The following is a 14,333-nucleotide window of genomic DNA, read 5'->3' as shown; positions in this document are numbered from 1 at the left end:
GACAAAGCAAGACTCCGTCTCAAAAAAAAAAAAAGCAGTGTTTAAAATTAAGATCCATTAAATACATTTACTTGTAAAATGAAAAGAAAGAAAAGATGAACCAACACTTGCAATAGGATAAACAAATCCTTATCTGAGAATGACATTTCCATTCCCTGCTATTTATAAGGGATACAATAATTCTCAGAGTAACAAAAGCAAGAAAGTATAAATAGTAGAATTAAATGCTTAGTGCCTCTTCCACCTCTAGCTTTCCTAGCCTCAGTTCTGTCCTGGTTTATCCCGGGATAGAATAATGGATAGCACCTACCCATCTTTCACCGTAGAATTTTATAACTCTTGGCCAGGCGCGGTGGCTCACAACTGTAATCCCAGCAATTTGGGAGGCCAAGGCAGGCGGATCACTTGAGGCCAGGAGTTCAAGACCAGCCTGGCCAACATGGCTTGAACCCGGGAGGCGGAGGCTGCAGTAACCCACGATTGCACCACTGCACCCCAGCCTGGGCCACAGAGCGATACTCCGTCTCAAAAAAAAATAAAAAATTTATAACTCTTTTTATTTTGAGCTAATTTCAGACCTTTAAAAAAGTTGCAGAAATAATGGAATTTTCAAATATTCCTCACCTAGCTTCCCCTAATGTTAACATCTTGCATAACTGTAGTACAATTAGAATCAGAAAGTTAATAGTGGTAACTTTAATTATTACCCACACTGTAGATGTATTTGAAAAATTATTTGAGTTTAAGGTATTTTAACCTGTTTCCCCTTTTTTGTTCTAGGATCCCACATTGCATTTAGTCATTTTTTTCACCTGTATTTTCTACCAATCTTTAACACTTCCTGTCTTCTTTTTCATGATCATTATGCTTTTCAATAGACTGATCAGTTTTTTTGTAGCATTCCCCTCAATTTGAGTTCGTCTGGTGTTTTCTCATGACTAGGATGAAGTTATGCGTTTCTGGCAAGACTACCACTGAAGTGTGATGTGTCTTTCTCAGTACATCATATCAAGGGGTTAGTGATGTTGATCTTAATCACTTGGTTAAGGTGGTATCTGCTGGGTTTCTCTTCTGTAAAAGAACTTCCTTTTTCTTTGTGGTTAATAAATATCTTGGGGGAGACTCTTTGAGACTGAATCCTATTTCACATCCAACTTTAGCATTCATCAGTTGATTTTGTTTGCAACAATTATTACTGTGGTATTTGCCTAATTATGATTTTTTTCCCGTTTCTTTCCTTCTACATTAATTGGAATTCATTGGAATTCTATAAGGAAAAGCTGTGCCCTTTCCTCTAGTGTACTTATTTGGTTATTTATATCAGTGTGGACTTAAGAACATTTATTTTATTCTGCAGATTAAAATTTAGTGCCTTCATTATTTTATTGTTTAACTTTATTTTTAGCTTTGACCATTAGGAGCTTTTTCATATGGACTCCTGTGTTCTTTCAACAAGCTTTCTTCACTTTTTGAACACTTCCCTATTTTTTGGCATCATAAGATGTTCCAAGTTCATCTTGTATGTTGCCTGCCCTAGTCTTGGAATCAGCCATTTCTCTTGGCTCCTTTTTTTAGTAGAAAATGGTGTTTAGATCCAAGATCTGGTTGCTAGATATGCTCAGTACTTTACTGTGGAGGCATCAGTACTGCCAGGCCCTCTCAGCAGGCAGAGGTGGGAAATGTTTGTCTTCCATTTTGGATTCCCTCATTATCTAGTTGGATTTGTTTGTTGATTGGTTTGTTGGGCATGTGAAATATCACTGTGGTTCTAGGAGTCAGACCTGTACAAAAAGATATGCTTAATGTCACTTCCTCCTCATCCCTGCAGTCCCAATCCTAATCCTCCTTTTTCCCCCACTCACACCCTGTTCCTTTAGTTTCTGGTTTATCCTTCCTGATTTCTTTTGCTCAACTGAACAGATACATGTATATTTTCTTATATCCCTTCTTCCTTATAAGAAGGGGAGCATACTCTAGCCTTTCTTTTGTGCTTTTCTTTTTTAAGTCAACACTGTATCCTGGAAATCAGTTCATAGAAATCGTCCTCACTCTGTTTTACAGCTACGTGGTACACCATTGTTTGGATGTACCATAGTTTATCCAACTGTATCCTGTATATGTATAAAAGCTGCTTCCAGTATTTTGTAATTACAGTGTTTCAGTGAGTAACCTTGTTCACAGGTGTTTTCATTAATCTTATGTTCATGTGTATTTTACTGTTATTAGAGGTCTATCTTCAGAGTGGGATTGAAATGGGATTACAGGGTGGAAGGGTAAATGCATATGTAACTTTACTAAGTGTTGCCAAATTTATCTCCGGAAAGCTTGCACAGATCTGTACTCCTGTCACCAATGTGTGTGTATACCTACTTCCACATGACCTCAGTAAAAGAATGTGTTGTCATATTGGTATTGAAATTTTAGCACTGTAAGTAACAGGTCATTTTGGAAAACCTGAGCTTTCACCAAATTCAGCTATTTTGATTTGCTTTTACTATTAGCATATACCAAAATAAATAGGCATAATAGAGGTTCCTTCCTTGCATCTTAAAATTCATCTAACATCTATAATAACATTTTTTTTTCTCCATTCTAGGAGTTGCTCCTTTCATCTATTTGTCAGACGAATGTTACAATTTACTGGCAATAAAGTTTTGGATAGATCTTAATGAAGATATTATTAAGCCTCATATGTTAATTGCTGCAAGCAACCTCCAGTGGCGACCAGAATCCAAATCAAGACTTCCTACTTTATTTGCTGGAGATTTTTCTGTGTTTTCTGCTAGTCCAAAAGAGGGCCACTTTCAAGAGACATTCTACAAAATGAAAAATACTGTTGAGGTAAGGTTATTTTTCAGCATTATCACACATTTTAGTATTTTTCTATTTTGACAGTCAAGTATCAAGGAAATAGCTTTTATACAAATTGGATAGTTGAGGTAGTATGTGAGGTAAAGTTTAATCATATATTTATTGCCCATGAACCTCAGGAGATGGGGGAATGGGGAAATGACAGCAACTAGAAAGAGAAGAATGACTTGAAGGGAAATGAGTTAGGAGAATTTGTGAGAAAGATGTTCAGAAATGCAGACTATGTAAGCAAACTGGAAATTGGTTACAAGAATAATATGAGTTATCTGTGTCACTCATCTGTGGTTTGCAGCAGTTGGCATTGTGGTTAGTTAATAATATGGAGACTTCAGGTTTACATTTAAACTCCATATCTAGTGTTTTATACAGATTATATCTCTTTGATTTGAATTAATCCCAGATAAGAGACACTGAAATTATTTTCCCTAGATCATGTATGCATTTTTTGCTTAAATCTGTATATACATTATATAATATTAGCTGGTGTTTATTGAGTGTTTATTATGTGTCAGACCTTGTTCTAAGCTTCTTATTTCATTCTCCCACAACCCTGTGAGGTAGGGAACTGTTTTTCTATTTTATCAGTGAGAAACAGGTTAAATAGCTTGCCTTAGGTCAAATGCCAAGTTAATAAAACTAGGATTCATACTTAGGCCATCGAATGCAGAACCCAAACTAGGAACTGCTATGCAATGCTGCTTCCTAGTAAAATCTGAGATTTCATGAATTGGTAACTAGTGAAGAATACGCAAAAAATAAGCCTCCTAATTCTATAGTTTAATATTTGAAATGTGTGTTATTCAGAATTTATATAAAAATATATTTTTAAAGCATTAGAGTAGCTGTATAAAGAAAGCTGTGTTGATATTTTACCTAAAGACTCTATGCATAATGAATAACACTCTGCTATATCTAGTTTCTCAATTAGGGGTGGGAGTTGTATTCATTATTTAGTTCCCATACAGTGTATCTACTACTTACACCACAGATTTTCTTTTTTTTTTTTTTTTTTTTTGGAGACAAGAGTCTTGCTTTGTCATCCCCAGGCTGGAGTGCAGTAGCACAATCTCAGCTCACTGCAGTCTACACCTCCTGGGTTCAAGCGATTCTCTTGCCTCACCCTCCCAAGTAGTTGGGACTACAAATGCGTGTCACCACGCCCAGCTAATTTTTGTATTTTTAGTAGAGACAGGGTTTCACCATGTTGGGCAGTCTGGTCTCGAACTCCTGGCCTCAAGTGATCTGCCCACCTTGGCTTCCCAAAGTGCTGGGATTACAGGCATGAGCCACCAAGCCCGGCCTACACCCCACATTTTCTCTGAGACATCTTCAAAGGCATTTTACTAGTCCTGCTGAAGAGACAACTGTCATTTACATAGCATTTTAAAGTTTTACAAAATACTGTCATGAATTAGGTTAAACCATATGAAATTGCTGATATTTGACCAGCTGTGACTTTTCAAACAACAGTTTCATGTAGTTTAACCTATACATTATTTCAATTAATTCTTGGAACAGACGTGAGGTAGGTGAGGCAATTCTCTCTTTTCACTAACCTACGAAGTACCTTTATAGATGTGAGATGATTCCCAGCTATTAAGTAGTAAATAGAGCTGGGACTTGAGCCCCAATCTTCCAGCTTCAATTCAGATCATATGACAGCTTGCTGATTAAACTAGATGACTAAAGAGATCTCTTTCATTCAGACACACATACTTTTTCTCTCTTCCCCTCTCCCTATCAGCTAGATTCCCCTAAATCACTGATACTGGTTTTGTAATTTTGCATTGGCATGTTTGACAATTGGTATCACATTTTTGGGTTTTCATTCTTTTTTGGTCTTAGCTTTTCATTCCTGCTTTTAAAGGAAATACTTTCGGAAACAAACATGTGGGTTTGCAATTTATAAAGCAACTTTTCTGCTTATTTTCTTAGAATATTGATATACTTTGCAATGAAGCAGAAAACAAGCTTATGCATATACTGCATGCAAATGATCCCAAGTGGTCCACCCCAATTAAAGACTGTACTTCAGAGTCGTACACTGCTCAAATCATTCCTGGTACAGGAAATAAGCTTCTGGTAAGTTAATGTAAACTCAAGGAATATTATAAGTATTATATATGGAGGCCATCGTATATTCTGTTGTGGACCTAGTAAACATGGTAAAATGTAATTAAACTTAATTAGAAAGTGTTGTTACGTGGTTCCTATAAATATAGGTTATTTAGAAATTTTATTTATTGAAGCAAGATATGAAACTTTGGGTGCAAACTTTCCAAACAGGTGCTTTCATATACATGTGATTCAAAAGTGTTTTTGCCTGTTTATTTCACTGTTCCATACAATTAGGGTTGTTTCTAAGCTGTTTAAGTGGTTAAATCACAGTAGATGCAAATCAAGCTACAGTCTTTAATATTGGCTAATGGCTGATTCTTAAATAGCTAATAGTTGCTAAGGGTATCTATATTAACTCATTTAATCCTCATAACAACCCTATGAGATAAAACCCACGTCCTCACTTAACATTGTCAATAGGTTTTTGGAAACTGATTTTAAGGGAAATGATGTACAACAAAACCATTTATTTTTCTCATCAGTGTTGTAACAAAACGATGTTGAAGGAAATGACATTGCTCGAAGACCTGCTATATATTGTTTGACTCAAAGTCAGTTTCCAAGAACCTGTCAATGACATTAAGTGAGGACTTTACTGTATTATCCTCATTTTATAGATGAGGAGACTCATCTATAGAGAGTATAGAGAGAGGTTAAGCAATTGCCTAATAAAGTCACAAAGCTGGAAAAGTAGATATTAGAACCCAGGTAGTGTGTGTTCTTAAGATGGCTTTAAAATGTTTATGTTTGTTTAATCTGTTAATAATAAAAAAGAAAAAGATTGAAGCGTAAGTGGTGTCCCCTACTTCCTTTTAATCTTTTACTGTGATTATTCCTCATTTTCCTTTCTTTTAATGTCATTTTATATGCTCTTATGCAAAATTACTTCCATCTAGAATAGGAATAATGTGAATTGAAATCACCTAACCTATTAGCAATTAGGGGAGGGAGATTGTGTGTAATATTTGCGTACTTAAATATTTCCAATGTAAAAGAGTTACTTCGATTTAGTTTTTTATGTTAGTACGTAATTATGATAGGCTACCTTTTACTTTTTTTATCAGATATCTTCTCCTAATTGTGAGCTATATTATCAAAGTCCTTTATCACTTTGTATGGCCAAAAGGAAGTCTGTTTCCACACCTGTGTCAGCCCAGATCACTTCAGAGTCTTGTAAAGGGGAGAAAGAGATTGATGACCAAAAACACTGCAAAAGGAGAAGAGCCTTGGATTTCTTAAGTAGACTGCCTTTACCTCCACCTGTTAGTCCCATTTGTACATTTGTTTCTCCAGCTGCACAGAAGGCATTTCAGCCACCAAGGAGTTGTGGCACCAAATACGAAACACCCATAAAGAAAAAAGAACTGAATTCTCCTCAGATGACTCCATTTAAAAAATTCAATGAAATTTCTCTTTTGGAAAGTAATTCAATAGCTGATGAAGAACTTGCATTGATAAATACCCAAGCTCTTTTGTCTGGTTCAACAGGAGAAAAACAATTTATATCTGTCAGTGAATCCACTAGGACTGCTCCCACCAGTTCAAAAGATTGTCTCAGACTGAGAAGACATTGTACTACATCTCTGATCAAAGAACAGGAGAGTTCCCAGGCCGGTAAAGAAGAATGTGAGAATAATAAGCAGGACACAATTACAACTAAAAAATATAAGCATTTGCAAAGGTGACAATAAATTATTGACGCTTAACCTTTCCAGTTTGTAAGACTGGATATAATTTCAAACCACACATTAGTACGTACGTGGCACAATGAGAAAAGAAATTAGTTTCAAATTTACCTAAGTGTTTGTGTATCAGATGTTCTTGGCCCGATTCTGTATTGGTATACTTTTGCTTCAGTTGCATATCTTAAAACTAAATGTAATTTATTAACTAATCAAGAAAAACATCTTTGGCCGAGCTCAGTGGCTCATGCCTGTAATCCCAACACTTTGAGAAGCTGAGGTGGGAGGAGTGCTTGAGGCCAGGAGTTCAAGACCAGCCTGGACAACAGAGGGAGACCCCCATCTTTACAAAGAAAAAAAAGAGTGGGGGAAAAAAATCTGTAAATCTTTGGATTTGATCACTACCAGTATTATTTTACAAGTGAAATAAACATACCATTTTCTTTTAGAGTCTGTCATTAAATGAAATGAGGTCTCTTAGTACAGTTATTTTTATGCAAATAATTCCTTTTAGTTTAGCTACTATTTTAGGGAATTTTTTTTTTAAAGGTAACTCACTATGAAATAGTTTTCCTTAATGCACGTGTTGGTTCTGCTATAGTTCCATCCTGTTCAAAAGGCAGGATGAATATGATAGAGTAGTGTTTCCTTTTGAGCAATTCCTCATCCTTAAGTTAGCATGATTATAAGAAAAATAGAACCCTCAATGTAACTCTGATTCCTTTTTACTATTCCAGTGTGATCTCTGAAATTAAAACTAAAAATTCAAATACTTTAAATGAGAAGATTTCATAGTTTGTTTTTTTTTTTTCCAACAAAATGGTCATCCAAACTCAAACCTGAGAAAGTATCTTGCTTTCAAATTGGCACTGATTCTGCCTATTTTTAGCACTATCACAGGACCCAGAGCCTATGCCTTTTTAAACTTTACCACAAAAGCAGATTAGTTCAATTTAAGGTGATACTCTCATTTGTTATTTCTTTTTTTTTGGAGATGGAGTCTCACTTTGTCACCCGTGCTAGAGTGCAGTGGCATGATCTTGGCTCACTGCAGCCTCCACCTCCCGGGTTCAAGTAATTCTCCCACCTCAAGCCTCCCGAGTAGCTGGGATTACAGGGACGCACCACCATGCCCAGCTAATTTTTGCATTTTTAGTAGAGACTGCGTTTTACCATGTTCATCAGGCTGGTCTCAAACTCCTGACCTCAGGTGATCTACCTGCCTCAGCCTCCCAAAGTGCTGGGATTATAGGCGTGAGCCACCGCGCACAGCCTTACTTATTACTTTCTTATGTTTAATAGAGAAAAGGGATAAAGCAGTTCTAACTAGGAGTTAATAGCATGGAGAAGTTCTTAAATCAGATGTTTTAATGCCTTCAATTTATATATAATATCATGTTTTCAAATCTAATTATAAATATGTTTAAAACCAAGAATAAATCTTCTAAAAAATTAACTTGTTTCCTTCCATAACTGTGATCCATGATTTTCCTCTTCTGTAAAAAGCATTAACAAAAGTGTCTGTTTTGCTACTCCTTGTAACTTAAGTATTCTGCAAGTCTTATTAATGTGACTTGTTTTATTTCTAAAACAGTTTAGTTTTCACATCCTAATTTTGCAGTGATCTACTCTAGACCAAGGAATACAGACTTGGGTTTCAGAAGAACAGAAAAAAATTGTAAGAATTTCACCTGGCCGGGCGCGGTGGCTCACGCCTGTAATCCCAGCACTTTGGGAGGCCGAGGTGGGCGGATCACGAGGTCAGGAGATCGAGACCATCCTGGCTAACACAGTGAAACCCCGTCTCTACAAAAAATACAAAAAAATTAGCCGGGCGCAGCGGCGGGCGCCTGTAGTCCCAGCTACTCGGGAGGCTGAGGCAGGAGAATGGCGTGAACCCGGGAGGCGGAGCTTGCAGTGAGCCGAGATCGTGCCACTGCACTCCAGCCTGGGGGCAGAGCGAGACTCCGTCTCAAAAAAAAAAAAGAATTTCACCTTTTCTTTTTTGAATCCTTGGTAAAACTGCTATTGTCTGTTCTCATGTAGAACATCCATTATATTGATAGATATTTAATGCACACACTCTTTTAACATCTAAGCTACATGAACAAAATATGAAGCTTGAGTATATGTGTATATTATCCCCTCAAAAGTGACAATTTAATGATTACAGAGTCAACATACTGCATTATTAGGGATAATGGTAAAAATTTGTGTTATTTATTCAGCAATCATTTAATGAGATCCTATTGCACATAAAGAACATTTGCCAGCTTTATGAATGATGCAGACAGTGAACACAATACAAGTCAATACTAGGTGTTCAAAGAGTTATACAAATCAGGAGCCATGGGAGTTGAAAGGAAAAACAGATCACTTCTATAGGGGATAAAGTTGATGGCATTGATCAATTTTTATGGTTTACAAACCAACTATTTCAGGGGTCAGCTAGGAGAAGAAGAGACATTAAATAGGCCAGGAAACTATTCTTTAGAGCTCTATAAAAGTTATATAACCCTAGTGGTCACTCACTTAGCCCAGGTGAGCCCAAAAGCCTGAAGCAGGGAGCCAGCCAAGTCAGGAAGGCTTGAATCTGGTCATTTGAACCACTCCTGTGAAATCAAAGGAGGGTAATTTCCACTTTGGGCTCTCTGACATTTCTCCCCTCTACTAGCCCAGATGAGTCAAGCCATCCATATTGAGCTGGTTATGCCACCACCCTATCAACCAAGATACCCAGGACCACCTGGGCCTGGAAGATGGGAGCATTATTAAGTGGATCATTAGGAGATTATTGTATGTTATGCTTGGAGATACAGAATTTAGCAAAACTGATAACACCTTAGATTCATTGGTATTTACTATTGTCAACCAAACTTACTCAAAGGAGATACCAGTTTTTAAAATGTTAATGAAGAAAACATTACATATGTGTTGCTGGTAGTCACGGAGATGTTGAGCAGGTTTCAGTAGTGTCAGATAATGTTAAAACAGTCTCATGTACACAGATCAAATATATAAGCAACTAAATTATAAGGTTGCTTTTGTCATTACCTTTATGATCCCTATTTATTAAAAAAAAGACTGGTAAATAAGCCTGTGATACAGAAAAACTGGTATCAATTGTTGAGTTTCTTGGCATTTAGGTAATTAAATTTTTTTATTGTTGAATCAAAGATCCAATGACAAATCCATATAAATGTGATACCATTTACAATTTTTAATAACCATAAAAAGCACCATTATATAGGACACTTAAAATAATTTTTCACAGAACATTAGAAAGAAGCTGTTGGCCAACAAGAAGTAGCGCATACGTCCTCTGTGGTCTTGTCTATCGTGATCTCATGCTAAATCTGATTCCAACCTGTCGGAAATTGATTTGGATTCATAAATTCAGCATCAGTATAAGACATTCCAGAGTTATGAGGACTTGATTGTCTTAATGCCACATAAAACATCAACTGCTCATTTTGTAATGAGCATGGCTTTTATATATCCCTGTATGACCTATATCCTGGGGTGCCTAATTTCTTGCACTCCCAAACATTTGAGCTGCCAACTAATTACACATGTTAATAGGCATAATTTTAGAAGTCATTTAGCTATTCCTTTTAAAAGTTAGTGTTTTATGAAGGCAGGCTTATTTTATTTACACTATTAGCACAACAGCCAAAAGTTATTCAGGTTCAATCCTGCTGAATAAAGTAGTAAAAACACAAGGTGTGACTTTAAATAATGACACTGATTTCCCTCAGTAGCTCCTATAGCTATTAAGGATTTGAAAGTATTTTTAACAATGATACATCATCAAAATAAAGGAATAACCTCCCAAAGTGTCTACTTTGAAGGACATTGTTCCCAGATGTATACTTTCTGGCATATTAACATTAAAGGAAAATCAGTATCATAGAGTCGCACATCTCACATTTTTAGATACATAGATTATCAAAATAGCAATGGTGCTAAAACTTTTCCTGCCCCCCCACCACTTTTCTCCACCTTCCCAACTTTCCTGATGGAGATAAATTTCCTGAAAAAATAAATAGATCACTTCAGAGAAAATGGTACTGAAGCTTATATATAATATAAACGCTTTATTTCATCTATGAATCTGTGTAAATAATTATGTTCTTGGGTGTGTTCTCAAGTTTTGGTTTCAAATTCTTACCCTAGAGAAAGAGCCTGTTTACTCAAATCTGCAGAATTCCCAGCGTCAAACCATGCATATAGAAGCACTTGAACAAATTTTGGTGAAGATAATGAATATAATGACTTTGCTCAGAAACGTTTGAGTTCAGCTATTTAACACTGGAATTGGAGCTCTGACTAAAATGCAACAAAGAATAACAAAAATTGAAGTAGAAACTGACTTCGGAAAATTCTGCATGGCTGTAAGGTAGGCCTCTAATATCCATGGTGACAACCGCCCCTTCTGTTATAGGAGCTCTCATTTATGAATCCGCCGTGGGCCCTCCGGTTTGGAAACTCTGTGTAGGAATTCCAGTATCTGGCATTGTTGGAAGGCAGTGCATTATTCCTGTCCTGGTTTCTGTTCATTCTGCTTGGTTTTTCTGCATGAAGCACACTGTGAAAGGTAACATCGTGTTCATACCGTTCTTTCATTCGGTGGATTTTTTCTCTTGAGACACCATGAATGTTTCTTCTACATGGAAAAAAAAATGCATTTAGTTAAGGCAGGATATCACAATGAGTTACTTATATTTCACAAGTCCTCTAGGATTGCAGATATTGCAGTCCCTGTTCTCAGGACTTAGCTGTGGCAAAAGCATAATATCTTGTTCAGCAGTTCTCTTTCAGCCTCCACTCAGGTTTTTCATGCTGCCCTGCACACCCCCAAACCACCCTGAGGCTAGCAAGGAGCTAAAGCTTCAGAAATGCTTTGTTTCTGGTCCTCTCAATTACGTGCTTCAAGACATAAAAGAACACCATGAGATTTTTTAAAAATCATACATTTGCCTGTTAATGTCATGCATATATCTATCATCTATTTATGTTAATCAGTCCCTGATATATACTACTAGGAGATGCTTATTAAAACAATCTTAAATTCTAGTGGGCAAAAGAATCAACTGGGGATATAGTTAGAAATATAATTACCAGAGATTCCAACTACTGAATGGGGTCCATGAACTCGGATTTTAATAGCCACCTGAGGCAATTCTGATGGAGTAGTCCACAGATCCACTTTGAAGACACTATCTGCCTATTACCATAAGAGGAACCAGCCTTACTCCTAAGAAGTAAATTCTTATCTCACTGGCTATTGTAAGTCAATGACATTATCAAACAATATAGATAGAGAATATCCGAACCCATGCACTCAATCGTTAGTATTATTTGAACATTTATTGCTGTATGAATTAGAAGCAGCATCTAGATCATAAATGAATCGCAGACTGCTCAACATCTGAAGATCTTTATTTAGCCTAAATGCAAAAACACCATTGACATGTGCAGTCCCATGCAGAGAAAGTGCTTTTCAATGTTCGTTGATGAAGAAGCATTTTAGCAGAATGTTAAATGCATCCTTTTAAAGGACCAAGTCCAAGCCAAGATTTAGCATTTAGCATTATATTAGAAAACTGACCCAAAACTAAAGTCTTCACATTAATAATTCCAAAGTTATCAATTTCCAAGAATTACCATTTCTGGCCTGAAAACTACCATGTCCATTTCCAGCCTGAAAAGATTCTTTTGTTCGGTCTGAAATACCTGAAAATAGCAGGATACATAATGAGGAACTAGAAAAACAAAGAAGTACCTTGCTAACTCTTGAACGTTGAATTTCCAGCGAGTGTCAGGTTCTCGGAATATAACTTCATAGTTATTTTCAAGTGCCTGATTTTTCAAAAGTACATAAAACATTGAAGACATAGTATGTATGTTTGGGAATGTTTATGCTGCCATTTAACATTTACTACAAATCTTTTCTAGAATTCCTTTTGTTTTACCAGTAATCCAATGCCTTAATTTATCATAATAAATGCAGTTGTTTCATTCCCATACTTAGCCACTCTCATAATTCTCCATGATAAATTTTGCTCAGTTTTATCTAGTATGTAGGAAATTTGTAAAGGTTCTTTGTTTTGGATATCTTTAAAAATAGATGACTGAGCTAGTTTAAAACGTCCTGAACACCGGTATGAGCAGGATTTTTGTAGATTTACTTGTCAGATGCCTTGTCCTAGCCCTCATGCCTTCCTTTAGAAAGTGGGAGTACCATAGGAACATAACTGGTGAAATAAAAGTGATAGTCACTTACTTTGTATCAACTTCCCTCCAAAAGTAGCTCTCCCCATTATGCAATACGATGTGGGTCAATGCACCGGGCCCCATTTCCTTGAGTTTAGAAAACTATTATAATTTCCTTATAAACATCCAAATATTGTTTGCATTCATAAATTGACTACTACCTTATCTCAAACTGAATTTTCTATTATCACTATAATTTATTGTGTTTATAAAACATAGAGTGGAAAGAGCTAAGCAAAAAGGTTTCCTTTTCATTCTTTACGTGGGCACTTCTCAGTTGGGAAGTTTTTAAATAACACAACCGGAAACCTCTCATTTTTAAGTCTAATGAATAGCTGAGGATGCCTGAAAAAGAGTATACATATCCAGACGATAAAAAGTAAACTGAGGCCGGGCGTGGTGGCTCACACTTGTAACCCCAGCACTTTGGGAGGCCGAGGCGGGTGAATCACTTTAGCTCAGGAGTTCGAGACCAGCCTGGCCACCACGGCAAATCCCCATCTCTACTAAAAATACAAATACTAGCCGTGCCTGTAATCCCAGCTGCTGGGGTGGCTGACACATGAGAATTGCTTGAATCTGGGAGGCAGAGGCTGCAGTGAGCTGAGATCGTGCCACTGCACTCCAGCATGGGAGACAGAGCGAGACTCTGTCTCAAAACAAAACAAAAAAGTAAAATGACTTCCCTTAGGCTACTGGTCAGTTAGTCATTAAGTCTTGGTTTTAAGTGATGGCCTTCATTCAATTGACTCTTCACATGCCTGTTCATTTCTCGCCCAAGTAGACTCGACATGAACTGAAGTAACCACAAGTGTGCGGCTCATTCTTCCTTACATTCACCGAAGCCCCACAATCTGGGCATAAGTGGAACTGATGATGATCGTTAGAGAAAAGCACACCTGTAGGTATGCCAGTTAGCCCCAAATGTAAAAAGAAGCCTAACATCGTGAGCCCAGTCTGGACCTATTCACTTCACAATTAACCAGGTAGGGATTCTGCATGATGCAAGGAGGATACTCCACTGTGCTTCCTGCCCCATTTGTATGGTTCTGGATCCTTCCTCCTTTCTAGACCCAATAGGGAATGAAAACATAATCAGAAGAGATGGAATATGTATGAAAAAAGACCAAATAGACTTCACAATTATAAAGGATAATGCAGGCATGATGCTGTTCTTTGCTATTCTGACAATGGAGAGCTGAGTTGTTTTATATTTATATTTGCATTATGTCATCTCAATAAGATTAGAGTGTTAATCCTAATTCTGTTTTTATTTTTTAATTTTTAATTTTTTTTTTTTTTTGAGATGGAGTTTCACTCTTGTTGCCCAGGCTGGAGTGCAGTGGCACGATCTCAGGTCACTGCAACCTCTGCCTACAAGGTTCA

General features: G+C 36.9%; 2 protein-coding genes across 5 annotated transcripts in view; one reads left to right on the top strand and one right to left on the bottom strand.

The window, feature by feature from the left end:
* The window catches only part of BRCA2 (breast cancer 2, early onset), a 92,697-nt gene extending 84,929 nt beyond the window's left edge, over window positions 1-7,768 (top strand). The window contains exons 24-26 of the mRNA XM_011946939.1: window positions 2,597-2,841; window positions 4,807-4,953; window positions 6,054-7,768. Coding sequence (XP_011802329.1) covers window positions 2,597-2,841; window positions 4,807-4,953; window positions 6,054-6,674 — 1,013 coding nt within the window. The 3' untranslated portion in view covers window positions 6,675-7,768. The remainder of the gene's footprint in view (window positions 1-2,596; window positions 2,842-4,806; window positions 4,954-6,053) is intronic.
* Window positions 7,769-9,724: 1,956 nt separating this feature from the next.
* Window positions 9,725-14,333, bottom strand: part of N4BP2L1 (NEDD4 binding protein 2-like 1) — a 31,457-nt gene continuing 26,848 nt past the window's right edge. The window contains exons 4-6 of one of the 4 annotated variants that reach the window (XM_011946900.1): window positions 12,457-12,533; window positions 11,045-11,337; window positions 9,875-10,038 (exon numbers count right to left, since the gene is read on the bottom strand). In XM_011946900.1, coding sequence (XP_011802290.1) covers window positions 11,079-11,337; window positions 12,457-12,533 — 336 coding nt within the window. In that variant the 3' untranslated portion in view covers window positions 9,875-10,038; window positions 11,045-11,078. Of the gene's footprint in view, window positions 11,338-12,338; window positions 12,408-12,456; window positions 12,534-14,333 lie in introns of all 4 variants that reach the window. The other 3 variants (XM_011946902.1, XM_011946901.1, XM_011946899.1) reach the window with 3 other exon arrangements.

Source organism: Colobus angolensis, unplaced genomic scaffold (assembly GCF_000951035.1).
Source record: "Colobus angolensis palliatus isolate OR3802 unplaced genomic scaffold, Cang.pa_1.0 Scaffold255, whole genome shotgun sequence".
NCBI classification, from domain to species: Eukaryota; Metazoa; Chordata; class Mammalia; order Primates; family Cercopithecidae; genus Colobus; species Colobus angolensis.
Note: the sequence above shows the minus strand (reverse complement) of the source record. Positions and strands in the feature narration are given on the sequence as shown.